Below are 21,060 nucleotides of genomic sequence, written 5' to 3'. Positions count from 1 at the left end.
ATGTAATAAGAGATTAAGGTATATTATATTACTGAGTTTCAACACAGGAGTTAAATTCTTGAATTCTCGGAGCTGCGCTGTTCAAGTTTTCTCCCATGTATATTCAGCTTATGGTTTTCTGTGACAAATTGCAAAAGAACTGAACAGTATGCTGTACAAAAAATAATTCAAGCATCATAATATTTTTGAAAGTATATCTCCATTATTTTGTATTTAGTTACACTAACATAAAATAAGAAGAAATATTTTAAGAATCAGCTAGAAAACTTTAAATCAACTACTGAAGAGCATCCTACTATAGCTTCACGTTAGAGAATTATATTGAAAAATTTGTACAAATTATGTAAAGAATTTTTTCTGTTTAACAGCTATACTTTTCTGGTACTTATATATGCTTACATAAAAGTAATAAAAGAGGTCCTTACACAGAAGTAATAAACAAAATTTTCTGCTCCAAGTACCCAGAAGACCGTAAGTGACAAACTCATTATCTATGGGTTCTATGGGAAGTTAGGACCCTGGGGTGGTAGATGCAGATAAAGAAAGACCTTCCCTTGCCTTGGTTGGCACTGTATGTGTGTAAACTATGCTGTTAGAGTGACTGGTTGGACACATCTCTTTGCTAACAAAAGCATGTACAAAACTGAATAGTGAAAGCAAGATGAGTACACCCCACTTGCTTTGCTTTGACAGTTATGGTGTATGAGCAAATACTTGCTTTAGTCCGCTATGTTCAAGAAGCTGACCGTATTTTTGTCACTTTAGAAGGTAGTTCATGTGCCAACCTGCAGCTTTGTAGGTTATGATTATTACTTTTTATTTATTTCCTTTCATACAGGCCATGCCTCCTTCCTTCCCCACAAATCTGTTGAAAAACAGTATCACCAAGTACCTCACAGGAGCTGATCTGCACAACTCCTATAGGCTTGTGGGAAAAGAGAATACTATGGAGCCTCGGTCTGAAGACTCATCTGGAAAGTCACAGAAAGGGGCAGGACTTTGCTTGAAATGCAGAAAAGAATAAACCTGGCAGTTCACACTACCTATCCAACCCCTTCCTGAAGCAGCTGACAATGACCTCTGCAACCTCTTGCTGAAGTAGCTAGTTGTGAACCACTCTAATTCAGGAGCCAATTTTATCATCAATTAAGTTAACCAAGCTTAAACGGACACCTTTCATTTAAGAAGAATCAAACAAACTAATGTAGTCATGCCTATTACACTGTGAGCTTTCATAGCATGCATTTGCAAAAAGTACATGTATTTTAATGCTTTCGGAAATTACAAATTAAACCAAATAAGCAGAAGAGCTAGCCAACTGTCTGGTTCAAAATCACTGTCTCAAAAGTTTTGATTCTTCTTTGTTTAACCATTTCATTATGTGACACAGATCAGTAAAACAGAGGGCTGGCCCTGTTTAAAAAGAAATTGTAAATAGTTCCAAACTACAGTGATAAAAGAATTTTACGAGCTTTCAAAATACCTCATGTCCAAGCTACTTCGGTGACTTAACATCCCTCTAGTTTGAAAATAGTCTGCTACCTATTTTTATAATAATTTTAATATGTCCTAAATCAAAATATTTTTTCTTATATTTTACAGTATTATATATTTATACCATAAAAGATTTGGGGCAGGGTGTGTTAATTAGTCTATACTTGTGAAGTCTTTATGATAACCGCTCAGTTTTCGGCAAGTTACATGGCATCATGCCTAAAATAATTTTATGATGAAAGAAAGAAAATAGGCTTTTTGCTATGCCCAGCACAAATTACGTATTTCTTTTATAAATGAAATCACGTATTCTAAGTGCCTAATTATTTCTGGGAATTATTACTCTTTCAATATTAGGGAGGTTAACTAACAGCTCTTTTGATTGAAGGTTACAGAAATAATTTTTCTAAAAGACTGATCACATTAGTGAATGACAGTGATATAATCAATGATATCATAACAGAACATATTTTTATTACCTGATCCAGACATTCAACTAAGTGATTTTTCACAGTCAGTTATGAGCCATCCTTCACCCACATGTGCAACGAATTCTCAGCTGGCATTTAATTTTAATGAAAAGGAGGATGTTTAGATCACTTAGGCAAGTACACAACCATTGCTGCCCTTCTGAAGAACTCTAAGTTGGTGCAAATTTTTGACTCCAGCTGATACGCAAGTGATGACTGAAAACTAAGTTTCTGAATCCCAACAGATATTAGTGGGACAATTCCTTCTAGCTCTAGGATGTGAAACATAAAGTGCCATGTACAAAAAAGAAACCTGTCTTAGGTATGATGTGACAAAATTTGGCTACCTTACATTTGCTGACATAGCATTTTCTGTTTGAATTCTTCACCATGTATGAAAAGTACAAGTATACTGTATCTTTCGTCAATTGAACATTCTACATTATTTATTATTAATATGGTAAGAAAAAAAAATACAAAGCTTGAGACTTTAACATCTATTACAACTAAGAAATGAAATTATAAAGGCTAATAAAGGAAGCAAATTATTTCACTTATTTTTAGATACAAAATATGGAAATTCTGTATAATAATATGCAAACTGTTTCACATGAGAAAGTATTTCAGATACACACTTTGAAAACAAAGCCTCAAAATGTCCTAAACTAGAATTTTAGTTTGGTACACTACAGCTGAAGAAAATAATCGTTTGCACTTTGTCACAATTTCATTCACTATGATTCACATTCAAATCTATGTCAAAGCAATGTTTCTTCATGTACTGAGAAAAAAATTATTAGATATGATTAAAGTTTCCTATCTATGGGTACAAAACTCATCATCAGAAAAAAAGTATTTTCATGTATATCACTTGCAAATGCTTATCCCAAGATACCTGAACAATTATTTAATGTAATAGCAGGATGATTATAGAATAGTCCTATCTTCAGTAAGGTTTCTTTGATATTTTCATGTATATTTTTAGGCTTCCTAGTTGATTCCTTGACATTTTTCTTTTTGTCTTTATTTTTTTTAAATTCACAATTTAGTTGTTTGTTGTTTTTTTTTTTATGCTTATAATGACTATGGAAAACCACAATACATAGTCTTAGATTTTATCTAGTGGGCTTTTCCCTGAAACAAATATGTATGCTTACTAGCTGTAAAAACATTTTTAATAAACCTAGTCTGAATTTGCAATTCACACAAATGTATTACTATTTATTAAGTAATACACACGTCAGAGGGATGGGATGCAATGCAGAGGGACCTGGACAAGCTTGAGAAGTGGACGTATGTGAACCTCATGAGGATCAACAAGGCCAAGTGGAAGTTCCTGCACCTGGGTCGGGGCAACACCCATTATCAATGCAGGTTGGGGAATGAAGGAATTGAGAGCTGCCCTGAGGAGAAGGACTTGGGGGTACTGGTGGACATGAGCCACTAATGTGTGCTTGCAGCCCAGAAGGCCAACTGTATCCTGAGCTGCATCAAGAGAAGCGTGGCCAGCAGGTCAAGGGAGGTGATTCTGCCCCTCTACTCCACTCTGGTGAGACCTCTCCTGGAGTCCTGCATCCAGCTCTGGAGCACCCAGCACAAGAAAGACATGGACCTGTTGAAGCGGGTCCAAGAGGAGGGTAACAGAAACGATCTGAGGGCTGTAACTCCTCTCCTATGAGGAAAGGCTGAGAGAGTTGGGATTTTTCAGCCTGGGGAAGAGAAGGCTCCAGAGAGACTTTACAGTAGCCTTTCAGTACTTAAAGGGGGCCTATAGGAAAAATGGGGAAAAAATTTTCAGCAGGGTTTGTTGTAACAGGACAAGGAGTGATGGCTTCAAACTAAGGGAGGGTAGCACTAGCTTGGGTATAAGAAATTAATTTTTTACAATGAGGGTGGTGAAACACTGGAACAGATTTCTCAGAGAGGCAGTGGAGGCCCCATCCTTGGAAACATTCAAGGTGTTGGACGGGGCTCTGAGCAACCTGGTCTAGTTGAAGATGTCCCTGCTCGTTGCAGGGTGGTTGGGCTAGATGACCTCTAAAGATCCTTTCCAATCCAAAGCATACTCTAATTCTATGATTCTAACAATTCTATGATTCTATATTATTTTATATTAAGTTTTGATTTCTGATGCATAGCTGTAAACATCACAGGTCATAAAAACTTGATCTTTGCTTCAGTTGTGTCAAATTTCCCTCTGATTTTATTGATAGAAAGTAAAAGAATTAAAATAGATGCTCACATTTCCTTGTTTCTGTCCCATTTTAGGTTGTAATGTAGATTACTGAAAGAAGAGGAACTCATAGAGCAAGATAATAACATTTAGATTTTTCTTGTCTGCAACCACTTCCTGAAAGCTTGCACTGGAAGTTTCAGATACTGAAAAATTCTTCCAGTCCTTTGGGATTTAGTGGAAGATTTTAACCAAGGATTATTTTCATATTTTTTATTAATTTTTAACCATTTCTGTGCCATGGGCTGTGAAAAAATGCATATTCTGAAACAGCAGCTGACATAATCAGTTTACACCTGAATATACTAAAGAGTAGAAGGCAGAAGGAAAAAAAAATGGACTGGAATATCTTAGACCCCACCTGAAGTACTGTATCCATTTCTAAGGTCCCCAGTACAAGAAAGACATGGACCTGTTAGAGCGGATCCAGAGGAAGGCAACAAAAATGGTCAGAGTGCTGGAACACATCTGGAACACATCTCCTATGCAAAAAGGCTAAAGGAGTTGGAGTTGTTCAGCATGGAGAAGGGAAGGCTCCCAGCAAGAGCTTATTGTGGCCTTTCAATATACAAAATATGCAAGAAAGGTGGAGGAAGACTTTTTATCAAAGCCTGTAGTGAGAGGAGAAGGGGTAATGGCTTTTAACTGAGACGGTAGGTTTAGATTGGACATGTTTTTGCAATGAAGGTGGTGAGATAGTGGACCAGGTTGAGGAGAGTTGTGGATGCCTCGTCCCTGGAAGTGTTCAAGGTCAGATTCGACAGGGCTTTGTGCAACCTGAGCTAGTGAAAGATGTGTCACTTGGATTTGTCTTTTTAATTTCATCTGCTGTTAAAGTGAATCAAACCAAAGTTGTGAAAAAGAACATTCCTAAGCATTAAGTTGTCCAGCAAACATATCTTGGTTTTGGTGAGGGCTAATCTATTAAAAGGATTAGATGGTATTCACTATAACTGACCATCCAATCCTGAACTTATGTGGAGCCCACTGGGCCTTGTTATAAAGATGGATGTATTATACATTTAAGGTATACACGAAGTATCATTAAGTCAGTAGATATTTTGCAAGTTAAAAAAAAAACAAAAAAAATAACCCACGATCTTGAAGAGATAATGATGCAAAGTTTCCCTGTGCACACTGGTACTCTTTCCAGAAGTCACATAGAAAATATTTTCAAAACAAGCCAGTTCCTTTAACATTCAATTTGCAATTTCCTCTTCATGTTAAATATCAATGAGAGAGCCTGATTCTCCCAAATTACGTTCTTGCTAACAGAGTTTTTGCTTATTTTGAGTTTACTTTTTCTACTTCTGTTGAGATGGTACTTCACATTTATACATGATTTTCCAGATTTTAAAATGACCTTCCAACAAATTAAAAAGAAATTCACAACAACCTCAAGGCACACTCATTAATTCAAAAACATTACCTGAGCAATGAGGAAGAGATCCGCTCCAGTGTCCATTTAACTGACATGTACGAGACGACTGCCCTAACAGTGATCGTCTACCTGTGCAGCTATAATGAACAGTGGACCCAAATGTATATTTATCTCCAGACAGGACCGCGTTAGGAGGAACGCCAGGATGGCCACAGTCAATCACTACAATGCATAATTATTGGAGATAAAAAAAGGTTATTATCACTGATCAAACAGTTTGGAGTTATCACTTTCATAACTCCACACATAAACATTGTGAAGAGGCTGACCTTTTTAGGGTTTGGAGGAGAGAGGCACATTACATGGTTAGAAATGCAACATACATTACAGACCAAAATCTGTGCAACAAATGTTTTTCATCCATTGAAGTTAATTGCACAGAGATTGGAGGGAATTTCTATAGGATCTCAATCTCAGAAATTGTCATGAACTCCCTGTCAATGGTTTATTGAGTAAATTTTGTTAAATAATAGTTAGTTATTTCCATACTGTGGTTATTTTTAGTACTCTTAATCTTGACATTTTGGTGATTTCCACTTGCATTTTGCACATAAGGGTATCCGACAATTAGCATATACACACTTAATTTTACTAGTTGTCTCAAATGTCACGAAGTACATAAACTCAAGAAAAAACAATGGGAAAACATAACTTGATATCTTTTGTCCTTTAATTACCTCTAATACAGAAAATTATAAGTGGCTCTTGCTATAAATGGTCAAAGAGAGTCATTTGTTTAGGAATTAAAAACAGGCTAAATAGCAGAAACCTGATCTAAACTCAGGATAAGACCACTGAAATAATTTCAGCAGCTTCCTATCTACTGTAAAGTTGTATAAAGTAACTGTTAAGCTACCCTGCCTAGATCAACAGGAAGCTAGTTACTCCATAAGACTAAGGTAAAATTACAGCAGGTCTTATGCATCGTTATGGAGAACATTGTCTACATGGACAATGTAATGAAGACGAAGTTCTGTGTTGAAAAGAAATAGCTAATCTGCCTTTTAAGGTAAAGAGCACATATAAAAAAGCACAAAAGAAACCCCCTCAACATGCTGAATTAATATAGAGAAAACTTTTAAGAATTCGGATCAGGGAGTTCATTTAAAAGCAAGATAAATATGTCAAGTTCAGGAAATGCAGTTAAAATCCATAAACCAAATTCACTCTTTTCACAGAACAAATCTAGTATTGCATGTTTGATTCCTTTTTGTCTTACACCTGTACATGGCATGTAGCATATCATGGCCAAAAATATTTGTATTTATGCATCATGAAAACCACAAATTGTAGCTGCAAATATTAGGCTACTAGAACAGTCCCCTAAATAATACAAATGTATTTTTTATCAATAAATACAATTTTCACCACCATAACATTTCTAGCAGGATTTTTTTTTACCAAAAAAGTGAGATCAGAAGCCTGCTAAGGGTTGAAGAGTTCTCTAGCACTTCAGATGTATACAACCGTACAACAGTTGTACAACACAACATACGACCAAAGTCATGTGTGGTGATCCACCTTCCTCTAATGATTACTTTTGGTATTAGGGCTTTACATTTATACACACATTGAATTGTATGCACAACCATCCTGATAACACCACAAATGATTTAGGAATGTGGTATGTGATAGATTGACTTTGATTCCTACCTAGTGCCATTGACGCCTGTGACCATTTTGTAGGTTGCAGGACTTTGAGGAAACTGGTCAGAATGATTTGATTTACAAACTGGGCACTTGCTTTTAGCATGCTATATGTTCATTCATTTGCTTATAAATAAAATCTATTATTAATTATGCATGATTGTAGAGAAGGCAAACTTAGAATATTGCTAAAAAAAAGTCATGTTTGTCACATAGGCTTCAGTGAAATGAAATTATTTCTTCGTGTGAAAAATATTCACAATTTTTCAGAGTGTGTTTATTATCTGCATTTTTTTTGACTGATTTTTTTACCCTTTTCAGATGTTGTCATAGAAGGAAGTTAATTTCTTACTGGTGCCCTACAGCTTTCTGTTTTGGGCTTTCCTATACATATTTGTCTTTTATGTTTAAAGTTATGTCTAAAAGTCCTGGATTACTAATAACAGATTTAGAAAATTATACAACCCTGTAATGCTACCCTTCACTTGATTATATATATTACAGAATTTAATTTTATATTCATATTCTGAGGGGAGATTTCATATGAAAAGTTGAATATATTTCTGCCTTTTTTCTCATAATGCTAAGAAAAAGAAAAAGAAATGAGAATGATATCACTAGTCTTCTTCAGAGTATCTAAAACCATAAGGTCAAATTTTATTTTTTCATTAGTATGGCAATATCAATCAATTTCTGTCACACCAAAACCTTGATTTCCTTAAAAAAGAAAACCAAAATCTGAGAGAAAGATATGCAAATAATGCTTTTGCCAGTGTTCTTTTGCCGATGTGACATTTAATGGCTGTTTCTTTCTCCCCCCATTCCGGAAAAGCAGAAAGAAGTATAAATTCACATCTATTTCTCATCAAATATGACGATGTATTGTTCCGGGTTCAGCTAGGATAAAGTTAATTTTCACAACAAGCTGGTTGGGCTGACCCCAACAGCCAATCAAATGGGATATTCTATACCATGTCATGTCACGCTCAGTATTCAAGTGGGGAACTGGCTGAAGGTGAGGCTTTTTGCTACTCAGGAGCAAGCTGAGAATTGGATGGTGAGAACACTGCATGTTGTATATGCTTTTTATCAGTATTATTGATTGTTGTTTTCTTCTCCCTTTGCCATTCCGTTAAACTGTTCTCATCCCAACACACAAGTTTTGCCTTTTTCCTTCTGATTCTCTTCCCCATCCCACCGGGGAGGTGGGAGGAGTGAGAGAGCAACTGCGTGGTTCTTTTGTTGCAAATTGAAGTAAAACCACAACATGTATTAGTAAAATTACAGCATTATTAGTTTAAAGCCCAATTAAATTTACAGATGTTCAATTAAATTTACAAATGTTATAACCTAATTATTGAATACTAAATGAAAAAATACACTTGAAGTTTCTTTAATCTGTATAGTTGTCAACAATTCTTATCATTCTATCTGACAGCTGAGAATAGCTGTATATGTAGTACTGTGAGGGAAGAAATATCAGGACAAAGTGCTGTGATAGAATTATGGAGAGGATGGCAGAGACACCAGCAAAGAACTAGTCTAAGTTATCTGGATTTCGAGCTTGGAAGGCGTAGATTGTGTGTACTCACATCTCAGTAGCTTAAAAATAACAAATCAGAGTATGTCTCAGAACTAAACTGAGAATACTTTGCACTACAAAAAAAACTTCATATGGTCACTGGAATTCTTTGAGGTGTGTTGTCCAAACATCTACTTCATTTTGAGTACATTTCAAATTTAAAGTATTTTTATAGCAACATGTGCCTTAGTAGCATATGCCCCTGAAAGTCTTTAATTCAAAAGGAGAGTTGAAAGAGTGTTATGGTCCAGGCCAATGCTGAATTCTGCTTCTTAAAGAATTTATAGTAGCTAGAAATACTCTAACTACTACACATTTCAAAGGAATTGAGTCACTTTGTAGGTGAAAATCTTTTCCTTTGTTACCATGGCTCTTCTCCATTACCTAGAAATATTTCAGAAAAAGGTATGTTCTTTGATACTACTTAGAGAGAGACTGAAATTCAGCTAGGTCAAAAAACCAATCCAGCCTGGGTCAAAGAAAAATATCGTCAGATTTGGACTTCTTTTCACTTGTTCTTACAGGGCAAAAATAAGCTGACTACTAAATCACTGCCCTGCATATGCCCAAAAGGGAAACAATTTGCAAAACACTCCAGGGGCTAAAAAAGCTCTTATAAAAAAAATCTTAGGCAGCTGCATCAGAATAAGTTTTGGTAAGGTTTATGATTACAAAATATCATGGATGGTATGAAGTTAGAATTCATTGACTCCTCTATATAAATGACAAAAATAAAGCTGAGGATGCCCTTTCAAAAGCACATATAGCACTGTTACTCCCAAATGTTAGCTTAAAGGCAGAGTAAAACCTGTAACACTGAATTACTTGTGACAATTCTGAAAGAAGATTAAGAGATAAAAATAAAAAAGTAGAAAAAAGAAATATATGCATCTATACCTTCAGAATTTCATTCTCTTTGAAGGTATTTTACTATTAAGTAACATTTATCTTTCTGAAATGGTAATGTTACCTAAAAATTTAATATGAAACTGTTAGAACTTTGTTATAAGTTTAACTGTGACTTGCAATCAAGCTATTTATCCCATCGAAGAACGGGACAACTTCCAGAACTAAAGGTTTTAACAGCAAGAAGAAATAAAATGTCAGAGTTGTTTTTTTTTTTTAGAGAGAGGATAACAGAATTGGAGAGACCTCAGTTAAAGAAGACTAACAAAGGTAAAACTGAGAACTAATGTCTAAAATATTGCAAATTTCACTGCATGATTCCTAAATAAGGAACACTTAGACTGTTTTCCCTTTAATCTCTAGAAAATAAAGCTTTTAGCCTATCTCAGAGAGAAATTTTTATCCCAGAACAAAATCTTTTCCACAGACTTATAGGGAACTGGGTAAACCAGCTTTCCCAGCCAATGAAAAACCTATGACACATCTGCAGCTGTATCTACACCAGACTTAGAAAGTTGTTTATGACAATCCAGAATAAAAACAACTTCCTTGTGTTGATCCACTTGCCTTAGTGGATAGGCTGTATATGACTATGAAGTTCAGGTACATCTGATACTGTGGTGAGCTGAGGACATGATCCAGAGGACGCTTCTGATGCTCTACAGTACCATTATTGTTAGCTTACTGTCTTCACAGTTAGTCTGATCTTGCTGCTGTCTCAAATGACATCCAGAAAGTACTGTCGTGACAGAGGTCAATAATTGGGTACTACAGTTTTTAAGCTTCGGTGTGATTATAGCTCTGTGGACAAAGGAGGCCATGTACTGGAAAATTCAATGGATATGTTTTTACTTTCTATCCCTGCTACCAGGGATCATTGTGCTGAAGCATTCGGAGATGTTTGTTTCAGTTATCGTATTTCCCAAGGTTTCTGTGTTAATTTCTACATACAATAACAATATAACTGTGCTAATTCAGCTGCTACTGAGACCTTCCATCATTACTGCACAATCACAAATGTATATAAATGTGATTATTCTAATTGATGTCATGAGACTGATAGAAATGTTGTGTAAAATAATACCTAGCCTAGTTCACATTCTTTATACAAGCATACACATTATCTACTTACTAATGCATTCAGGTAGAGGTTTGTCCCAGTGGCCATTTGGCTGACAAATTAAAACTGAAGAGCCAAATAAAAAATATCCAGGATTACAGTCATAAAATACTACTGTGCCATAAGTGAAATTTCCATGTTCGATTTTACTTTCTCTTATGGAATTTGCAGGAATTCCAGGATCAGAACAATTGACCACTGAAAAGAAAAAGAGCATAGACTTGAGAGTCATATAAATACAGCCTACTAAAGTGGTCTTTAAATGGTCTTCTATATTTTCTATTAGAAAATTTGAATGTGTTGCTACCTTGATTTTATATACCCTGATTTTATATAAGATGGTAATGAATTAGGAAGATGAAACAAAACCAGGAGATGTTAAAACCGTGAGATGCTAAAATCAGAGCAAATAAAAGGAAATGTTTCTTCTATTTGCCACTAAAAATGACTGTACATACCAATATATTCAATTTATACTCTTGCCTTGACATAAACTATTGCTCACAGCAGGAAACAGATTATTAGGCTAGATGTGCCTTTGGTCTAACCCACACAGCCATGCAAATACACTTATATTCCTATACTAACGTTTTGATAATGGAGCACCTTTCAGGCAGTTGTTTTGAGCTAAAGGGCAGATGATCAGTTAGGGGAGACCGTGGTGATTTTGCTAGAACAGAGAAATACCCCAACAAATGGGTATACGTTTTTATTAATATGTGTATACTTTGGCGGTTAAGAGTACTGATGGATTTTTTGAGTTCCCAACTACTTTTGGATTCATATATATGAAAATCATAGAAGACAGATTTTCTTTTTTTTTGTGACTTACAGCTGTCTAGGGAGTGGAGTATAATACTTATTTTGGGAATCATGGAGATTTTTTTACAGTTTCCATGCAATAGACTCCTCTGGTCAAATAAACACATCAGCATCTATTTAAAAAATAACAACTTCTCATCAGCAAAAAAGCCCTTGGAAATTTGAGTTCTGTAGAGTATTTGCCAGTATCGCTTAAGGCAAAGTGATGAAGAGAAAGTAGAGGACACCTATTGGAAGCAAATATACAGTGAATTTAATTACTATAAATGTATAATATGACTTAGGCTGCATGAAGATAAAAATTCATAGAAGCTGCTTGGGAGATGCTGAAAAACAGTCAATACAATTTCTGCATATGTGCAAGCAGGTTACAGGAAAGAGTGCATTTTTCTAAATGAGGACAATTAAAACATTTAAAAAGCACATAACAACAGACTTAAAAAGGACAACGGTGATAAAACCTTTCTAAAGAGCTTATGAAAACTCAGGCAGAACTAATTTCATAACATTCCTTTATTTTCAGCAAAAGATATTAAATTTAATATCCGGAAGTGTCGAGAAGAAGCCTGAATGGATTATGCTAACAAATTTGAATTAAAAACAAAAGTCAAGATGATCAGTCAGATCAATGGAAATGTAAAGGGAAAAACGTGTATTTTCCTCTGGACTTAGAACTGTATTGGCTAAGAATGCAGAGAACATTATTTTAGAATTTAAGCTGTTAATTTTCTTTGCATGATTTTGCTTTAAGGTACTGGTAGAAACCACTTTAAAAAATCGATACAAACTATAGACACATTAAAAAGTTTCTCTGCAACAGTTATCCTGGCAACCTTCTGAATATAGAACAGATCTAACTTAAAAATGAAACATATTCTTTAATAATTTGCTGCATGTTAGTAAGAGAGGCATAATTTTGTCTTTACAGATTTTCCCTTTCCCTTCAGTTTATTTTTCTACCTTGATTTTCCAACTAGGTTTGAAATCTGTGAATGCTTGCATTCTTACCTTTGCATATTGGAGGTGGGTGGCTCCACTGCCTATTAGATTGACATTGTGCTTTAGTTGGTCCTTGCATAACATACCCAGTATTACACAAGAATGTCACAACGTCATTGAAGTTGAAACCATTTCCACTTGTTCTTCCATAAATAGGACTACCAGGGTGACCACAGCTAACGGCTAGCATAACACAAAAAAAAAACAAATAGAGCATGCTGTTACCACTTGTCGTGATTTATGATATAATAGATAATCATTATAATCATTACATAATAGTATTTTAAAGTTTTCATATTACTAGATGCTGAGTACTTTCCATGAAAAATTCACAGTTCTGTGAACTGGGTAAGAAATAAGACATATTTTAGTAAATGTTCAAGAACTTTTAAAAATATTTAAATAAAGTTGATAGCAGTAACCAACGCAAATGAAGAAAACTTCTGAAGCATCAGGAGAAAAGCAAGTACTTGTTTTTCATCACATATAGTCTGAAATTGAAAGGAAATATTTCAGTCTGTTCATTCCTCAGGAACTACTTCTTACAAATATGTCTTAATATTCACTCATTTTGTTTTATCTTTGAGGCCTAAGTACTTAATGATATAAATTTATGACTGAATATCTGAAACATCATGGGCACTGTGAAATTTTTCTTCTATTTATACAAAAAACGACTACAGAAGGTAAAGTTCCTTTTCTCTGCCCACAAAGATAAGATGCAAAAATAGTAAGGAAAACAAATCACAAATTCATTTTCCCAAAATAATTCCAAAATCTATAAGCACTTTATTCTATGTTTTTAAAAATTCCAGTAGCTGATAAATAAAATATTAATCAGTAATTAAAAGTGAAAAAAATCACAGAATAAATTAATTCACTGTAAAATGGTTATCACTGTAGAAACTTCATTGCTTTTCTAAATCAATTTTGTTGGGTCTCACAAATACATGTTGTTTTTCACCACGTAGAACAGACTTTTCATAATAACTCTAAAAGAAACCCATTCATATAATCAAAGTGAAATAAGATCTTTAACAACATGAAAAAAATTAAAATGGTACTTAAAAATTAGTACAGCATACAGACAAGTCACAGTATATTCTGTGAATGGAAGTTAAATTGAATTCTGTACGTCCTATTACTATCACTAAGTTATTTTAATTAAATATATTATTTTTATGTTACAGGCATCAGAAATTTTTGTATAAGAAATTGAATTTTTTCCCCAAAAGAGTAATTGGAGTTGTACACTAAACCTTTAACACTTGTAAAACTGTCAGGCAAAGATACACATTCAGCCTACAGAGGTTTTTTAATGTATAGATATTAATAATAAAAACAATTATTTTGAAATTTTCATAGAAATTTGATTTTGTACTAATACATCTGCCTATTGAATGAGGAAGAATAATTGTGAATTCAAAAGTGGAAAGGTCAAAGTCAGTAAATTTAAACACATAATCTCAGAAATTCAATTAAAACTTCTAAAGTTAAATAAAGATATGTGAGACTATTTTTATACACTTCATTTGAACCTCTGATCTGAATTGGAGCTTTTCCTAAATATCTGTAACAAAGTTAGAGGCAGCTGCTGTTTATAGCAGCCTTTTGCAAGCCTAAACTTTTTCCAAGGTCTTGCGTCCTTTTCTGAATTGCTGTATTGCGCATCCCCCTGTACTCAAACAAGCAACTTCCATTTGATTAAAGAAGACACATCCATTTTCTCTGCTCTTAGCACATCCATTAAAATTCTTTTTCAGTTCTAACAATGATATTAACATTTTAATTTAGAAATTCCTGATTAATGGTGTCTAATTTTATTGCCTTAACAGTTACCTATAGTGTGTTGATCTGAAATGTAATATAAAGAAGTAATGATCTATTACTAGATCATAAAATGGAAACAAAATTAAGAAATACTTTTATTAAAATAGTGTAATGTGTATCTAGTTCCGCATAAAATAGAGTGGGCAATAAGTGTAACAAATTAACAGTGTGTGCTATGATTCATCATTCAGATAGTTTCTTCTAAAAAAATGTAGCTATAAAATAGAATATTTGGAGGCAGATTAATGCATTTTCAATACACTGATATTACTGACAGTGTATTATTGAAACATACTTGTAATTTACTTGAAAATCCTTAGAGAACTAAAAATTTTCCTAAATGTAATACAGTACTTTCTGGTATTACGCCATAGTATTTCATGTGATATGTTGACATACTTATCACACAAAAGAAGCCTCATTAACAAAAATGTAAAACTTGTGCTAGAAAAGTGAAAACCCAAACAGAAAACAAAATAATAATATCTCTGTGAGAAGACGAAAAAAAAAGTATGTTAAAGAAAATATTTTAATCATCGGTGTTGTCAGTGTAATTAAAGACTATTTACCCAACTACCACAGTCAAAGGAAATGTACATTAAATATTTCCAAAAGCCACTAAGTGACTTTTAAAGCCATTTTAAAATTTAGGTACCTGGGTGCCTAAGCCCCAGCAGTTTTTGAAGAGGTTTCACATTCATATACAAATGACAGGTCATTTAGTAACCAAAAGATGCAGAAATTCAGCTGAAATTTTAAGTGACAACATTAAACTTTACCTGATAGATGAATCATAGATTTCAGGTGGCCACATACCTTTGAGGATCTGCTTTAAATAATTTTTTCTGAAAAATAAATACTAAGATGCAAAGTCACCCCTTATCTTGTCTGACATAGACATTCCTGTAACATAAGTCACTATGTGTTACCACGCTTACTTACGCACACAGGATGGAAGCTGACCAGACCAGTTGTGATCCTGCTGGCATATTCGTACAGAAGAACCAATCAACCGAAAACCAGGACTGCACTGGTACACAACGGTGTCTCTGTACCCATAATTTTCTCCAATTACTTGACCATTGACTATAAAATCCGGAACACCACAGTGACCAGCTAAATTTTTCAAAGTAAATTTAAAAAAAACACAAAAAAGGTAAGTAAATATGCCAGCAAAATTTTATATATACTTCCATAATTAAAACAAAGAAATGCTGAGTAGGTTTTCATTTTTTGTACTAACTTAATTGAAATGTTTACTTTTGTTAACTTGTGGAAAACTGCAGTATTGCATTTGCATAGGCAGAACTGTACACATCTAAAACTTATAAAAAGACTGTGTAACAAAGACATTAAATGTCATGTATATTATCAAATTTCTTTTCAAAAAGTATGAATGACTCCTTTTTATTAAAATGTGTAAAATTCTATACTGGAATAAGTACATATAATATAAATATTATATTGCTCCCAAATATAAATATTTAGGAAGGACAAGCAAGGGAGATGAGGAGCAGGTGTTGCCCGCTATGTCAATGACCAGCTGGAGTGCATGGAGCTCTGCCTGGTGATGGACGAGGAGCCAAAGGAGAGCTTATGGGTCAGGACTAAAAGCAGGGCACGGACAGGTGACATTATAGTGGGGCCTGCTACAGGCCACTGGACCAGGAAGACTGAGTCGATGAGGCCCTCTACAGGCAGATAGGAGCAGTCTCACATTCACAAGTGCTGGTCCTCATGGAGGACTTCAACCACCCCAATATCTGTTGGAGGGACAACACAGCAGGGCGTAAGCAATCTAGGAGGTTCCTGGAATGCACTGACGACAACTTCTTTCTCCAAGTGATAGAGGAGCCCACAAGGAGAGGTGCTATGCTGTTCTCACTACCAAGGAGGGACTGGTGGGGAATGTGAAGCTCAAGAACATTTAATCTAGAGAGAGGCATAGAAAAAGGATGAACCATGTATGACTTATTGCTATTTTAATTCATGACCTCTGGAAAAAGGGTACTGTGATTCAGTAAATAATGTGGTAATGGAAAATCCTTTGAGAATGGTTTACCTTGTGGATAATGCGACATATGGCAGAGAACTCACTGCAAACACAACTAAGGCAAGCAAGAAGAACAAGCAGTGTTTCATCTAGTACTTTAGTGAAAAAAATTATTACCAGCCACCTAAACCCCTTTGTTCTCCTTTTCTCCTTCACTTGTCCTCAAAACAAAACCCACAAACAAATGTCAAAACATGGGGTTGCTAATAAAAAAGCACATTCAGAAGCAATATGGTTTAGATGATTTATTCCTTTGAACTTCAAGGTTTTAGAATACTGTGATGTAATTTTCAGCATTTTACCTCAATATTTCAGGGCTAGAAACTTCCTAAAAAAAAAAAAAATTGCAGATCAGAGATTTTCTCATAAGTTGTTTCTGGAAATTTAAACCTCATATAGTGTTTCATTGTACGAATCATGATAAAATTGTCAGAATTTACAATGTAGATAGCATATGACCCTGCACACAGATTAAATTGATGAGTGCAATTCAACATCTGTAGAAGAAACAGAAGTCCAAGTCTGGTACTGTTCAAGAGTATATTCCCCTTTGTCCCCTCTCCATTTCCCTCAGTGTTATGCAAGAACCAGGCATACTTGAAATTTGTTTTATGTTTTCTGGGCTAAGATGGCATAATACATGTTCATAAAATTTTTGTCAGAGTACTACTTGATTCTCCAGGAAAGTTGTAAACTGTTCAGTACGTAGCAGACCTTCTTGAACATGACACAAAGGGCCCAAGTTCCCTATCCTACCACATTTTTGATGAAGATAAACAGGACTAACAAGATGAGGACTGAAAACTGAAAGGGTTCAAAGGAGGCCCACAAAGAATCAAAGGGCTGGAGAACCTACCCTATGAGGAAAAGCTGAAGATGTCGGTTCCTGAAGAAGAAAAGGCTCAGGGGGGACCTCATGACAGTATTCCAGTACTTATCAAGGGCAATTACAAGTGGACGGAGGATTTCTCTTCACATGGAGTAATGTCAAGAGGACAAGGTGCAACGTGTACAAGTTGCATTGTGAGAGTTTTCATCTTGACATAAGAAAGAACTTTTTTTTACAGTAAGAACCAACATTCACTGAAACAGCCTCCCCAGGGATGTGGTAGAGTCCCCATCACTGGTTTTCAAGATGTGACTGGACTGGGTGCTAGATAATCCCATCTAAGATCCATTTCCCATGAAATAGTTGACCAGATTATCTTTTGAGGTCCCTTCCAACTTGAGCTGTTCTAAGATTCTATTACTTCCGATCACTCTGTCTTGATTATCTCCTCCCACTCTGCATAACAGTTACATCTTTGGAGTACTAACTATACTGTATGACTAATTGTGATGCAGTCACTGTTAGTAAAGAAGTGTAAATACTCCTATCCCCATGCAAGGTTTCCAAACAGAAAAATAAAGAAATCTAGATGGCGGAGCACTGGAACAGGTTGCCCAGGGAGGTTGTGGAGTCTCCTTCTATGGAGATGTTCAAGACCTGCCTGGACAAGGTCCTGTGCATCCTGCTGTAGGCGACCCTGCTTTGGCAGGGGGGTTGGACTAGATGACCCACAGAGGTCCCCTCCAACCCCTAACATTCTGTGATTCTGTGATTATAAAACTGTAGTTCTATCATAACAAAATTCTAAATCGATGTATTGTGACAGTGTTAAGAAATTAAATAACATTTAAAAACATAATATGCCAGACTAGTGATACATTTTGCATCTCAATTTTAAAAACAAATAGAAACCATTTGGGATTCACAGGACTTGTGTCCAGTTTTCACTCTGCTTTCCAGAGGAAGTTTTGTCTGAGAGACATAAAAAAAATTAAAAACAAACACCACTACCACCCCAAAAAAAACAAAGCAAAATGATGGATTCATCCTTATTTGTTTCATAGTCAAAATACCATCTGTCATGTAAGTGAATGTGGTAAACAGTTCAGTCTGCTGTTGAAAGTATATAATGGTATACATAGTTCCTGTTAAGAAAACCCGTGAGAACTGAAATTCCATTAATTTGCGCAGATGAATAAACTCTCCAGGTTGCAATACAGTCAGAGACTCATTAATATTTTCCAGAGTTTTTTTTCTTTGTCTGCTTTATGTTCCCACCCTATTACACATCCACAGAGCTGGTCTCCCTCAGAGAAAATAAAAACCTTTCACTTGTAGTAGTTGCTATCACTACTTCTCCAACACCAAGAGGGGAAGAAAAATATCCCCAACACCTAGACCAACAAAAAACCCCACCACCTTCCACACCCATATCTGGCAGAGTAATTATGACTTAATTGCTCTTCCATTCTATTCCGATTTTGTTGTATTTCTTCTGAAAGCAAGGTGTTTATTTCTTGTTCTCATGGCTATTAGTAGATTTCTCCCCTTTTCTCATTTTTGTCTTAAGACTCCAATGAAGAAAAGAAGGACATGTTCGAATTTATAACTGCATATCCTGGTATTTTTTATGTTCAGTTCTGCTGTCATTTGTTTTTCAAGACTTTCACTTTAAACTGTTATTTTAAGGGATTTTTGACAAATAAAGATATTTATTTCCCCTTAATAGCATTCTGAAATGAATTTTTGAAGTGCCATACAGAAGTCTTTGGTGCCTTTTTTGTGTATCATACATTTGCATCTATATCTATAGGTGCATATATATCTATAAGAATAGTGAGTTTGGGGTTTTAGAGGGTTTCTTTGTGGAAAGCTTTCAAAGCTTTCAGATTACTTCTGATTCTTTGGTAGTCTTAGAAAAACACATACTGCACATGTATAGTTTTCTGAGAAACTGCCTGTATTTCTGAATGAGACATACTTACTGTGCAATGGCATCAAAGATCAACTCTATTTCTTCATTTTATCTCAGCTGTATCTCTAAAACATTTTTCTACTCAATTTCTTGTATTATATACGTATCACCAACATGATGTCATTGTTGTCACATCTATTTAAACACGGAGTAACATACAGACTTCTCTACTGCAAAAAGTAGTGCAAAGTCATAAAGGGACATAATTGTAAATCTGTTCTCGTTTGAGAAATACGTCACACTTACCCCAACTGAATCATCATGGAAGAGTAACAGTTTAGTTGTGAAATCTGGTATAATAAAACTGAGTAAAAAGATAAAACTGGTTGTTGTAACAACTAGCCTTCATTCAACATGACCATAAGGTGTGGTTAACTGTCTTTTTGCAATGAGGTAGCTAAATTATTCCTCCTAAATGCAATCCAGATACAAAACTGCCCAGGAGCTAAGCTCTCTAGGTGGAGTGTTTTCAATGGGGACTGAATCGAAATACTGCAAACTGGGTATCTTATTGAGAGAGGTCTCTATAAATATGAACAAAATCTGCCAGAAATACTATGGCAGAAAACTGAAAACAGGTGCAAAATGATAAAGAAGTAGAAAGCAAAGGAATGCTGAGAAAAAAATAAAAGTACTGCTGGGAATACAAAGGTTCAAATATTGAGCAACATCATTGTGTCTTGTTTTTTTTATTTTTCTTGTTTGTCAGGAAATTTAATTTGCCAATAGGTGAGAAAGCATTTAAGAAATACTAATTCTGTTACAAATTTACACTCCTGTTTAAACAGCCAATGAGTCATTCAGTACTTAATTATCATGGACAGAATACTGTAGGCTAGTGCTGTTATTATCTAATGGACCATCACTTTTTTACCCACCAAGTAATATTCTGATTCTAAGACCAATTACGAGTAAATCTAAAACAACTGTAGTCTCCTTGGAAGGGTACTGAAAACAAAAAATGAAAAACAATCATGTAAGATTTGTGGGAAATATGGGACAGAGGAACTGGTTCAAGCAGTAAGATCAATATTGGACTTCTGATCTACATTTATCAGAATGAATGAATGAATGAATGAATGAGAAAAAAAAATACACCCTTGCATGGTACATTACCAAATGCAAACATGTAACAAATAGAACATTTACTGCACTTCATGAAGAACTGGATCATGGACAGAATAAAAGCTGAAATAAAATTAGCAAATGTTAAGCAAAATCTCCGTTCAACAATTTGCAATAATTAGATTATCATAACTACTGTCACTGAGGGAAGAAAAAATCATTCTAACTCCCTAGTAATAAATAGCTGACTTCCACTGTGTTAGAATTCTAGACTATTTTAGACTAGGCTATTTTAGACTGTCTTCAGAATAGCCTTGTTGCTTCTCAATGTCTTTATTTTAGTGCTGTATCACAAGACTGGGTGTATTCCCATCTTCTCTGTGATATGGATGTAAAAGACCTATATAGCAGCTCTATGAATCCAGTTGAGGCCCCTTGGTCTTAAAGTAACCTGTAATTTATAAAACTGAATGAAAAGACGTGACTTTTGTAAAGGCAACGAGTGAAAGCTACAAAGAAAGAGATAAAATGGGAAGTTTTGTTGTGTAGAATATTTGAGGGGGGAAATAAGCACTATAACATTCTCAATTTCCA

General features: G+C 34.9%; 1 protein-coding gene across 4 annotated transcripts in view; it reads right to left on the bottom strand.

Moving 5' to 3' along the window:
* Positions 1-21,060, bottom strand: part of CSMD3 (CUB and Sushi multiple domains 3) — a 767,725-nt gene that overhangs the window by 49,396 nt on the left and 697,269 nt on the right. For all 4 annotated transcript variants that reach the window (XM_075415663.1, XM_075415665.1, XM_075415666.1 and 1 more), the window contains 4 exons: positions 15,487-15,660; positions 12,724-12,897; positions 10,906-11,091; positions 5,627-5,800 (listed from right to left, as the gene is read on the bottom strand). In XM_075415663.1, the coding sequence (XP_075271778.1) occupies positions 5,627-5,800; positions 10,906-11,091; positions 12,724-12,897; positions 15,487-15,660 (708 nt within the window). The remainder of the gene's footprint in view (positions 1-5,626; positions 5,801-10,905; positions 11,092-12,723; positions 12,898-15,486; positions 15,661-21,060) is intronic.

Source organism: Opisthocomus hoazin, chromosome 3, assembly GCF_030867145.1.
Source record: "Opisthocomus hoazin isolate bOpiHoa1 chromosome 3, bOpiHoa1.hap1, whole genome shotgun sequence".
NCBI lineage: Eukaryota > Metazoa > Chordata > Aves > Opisthocomiformes > Opisthocomidae > Opisthocomus > Opisthocomus hoazin.
This window is presented reverse-complemented; position numbering and strand designations above follow the sequence as displayed.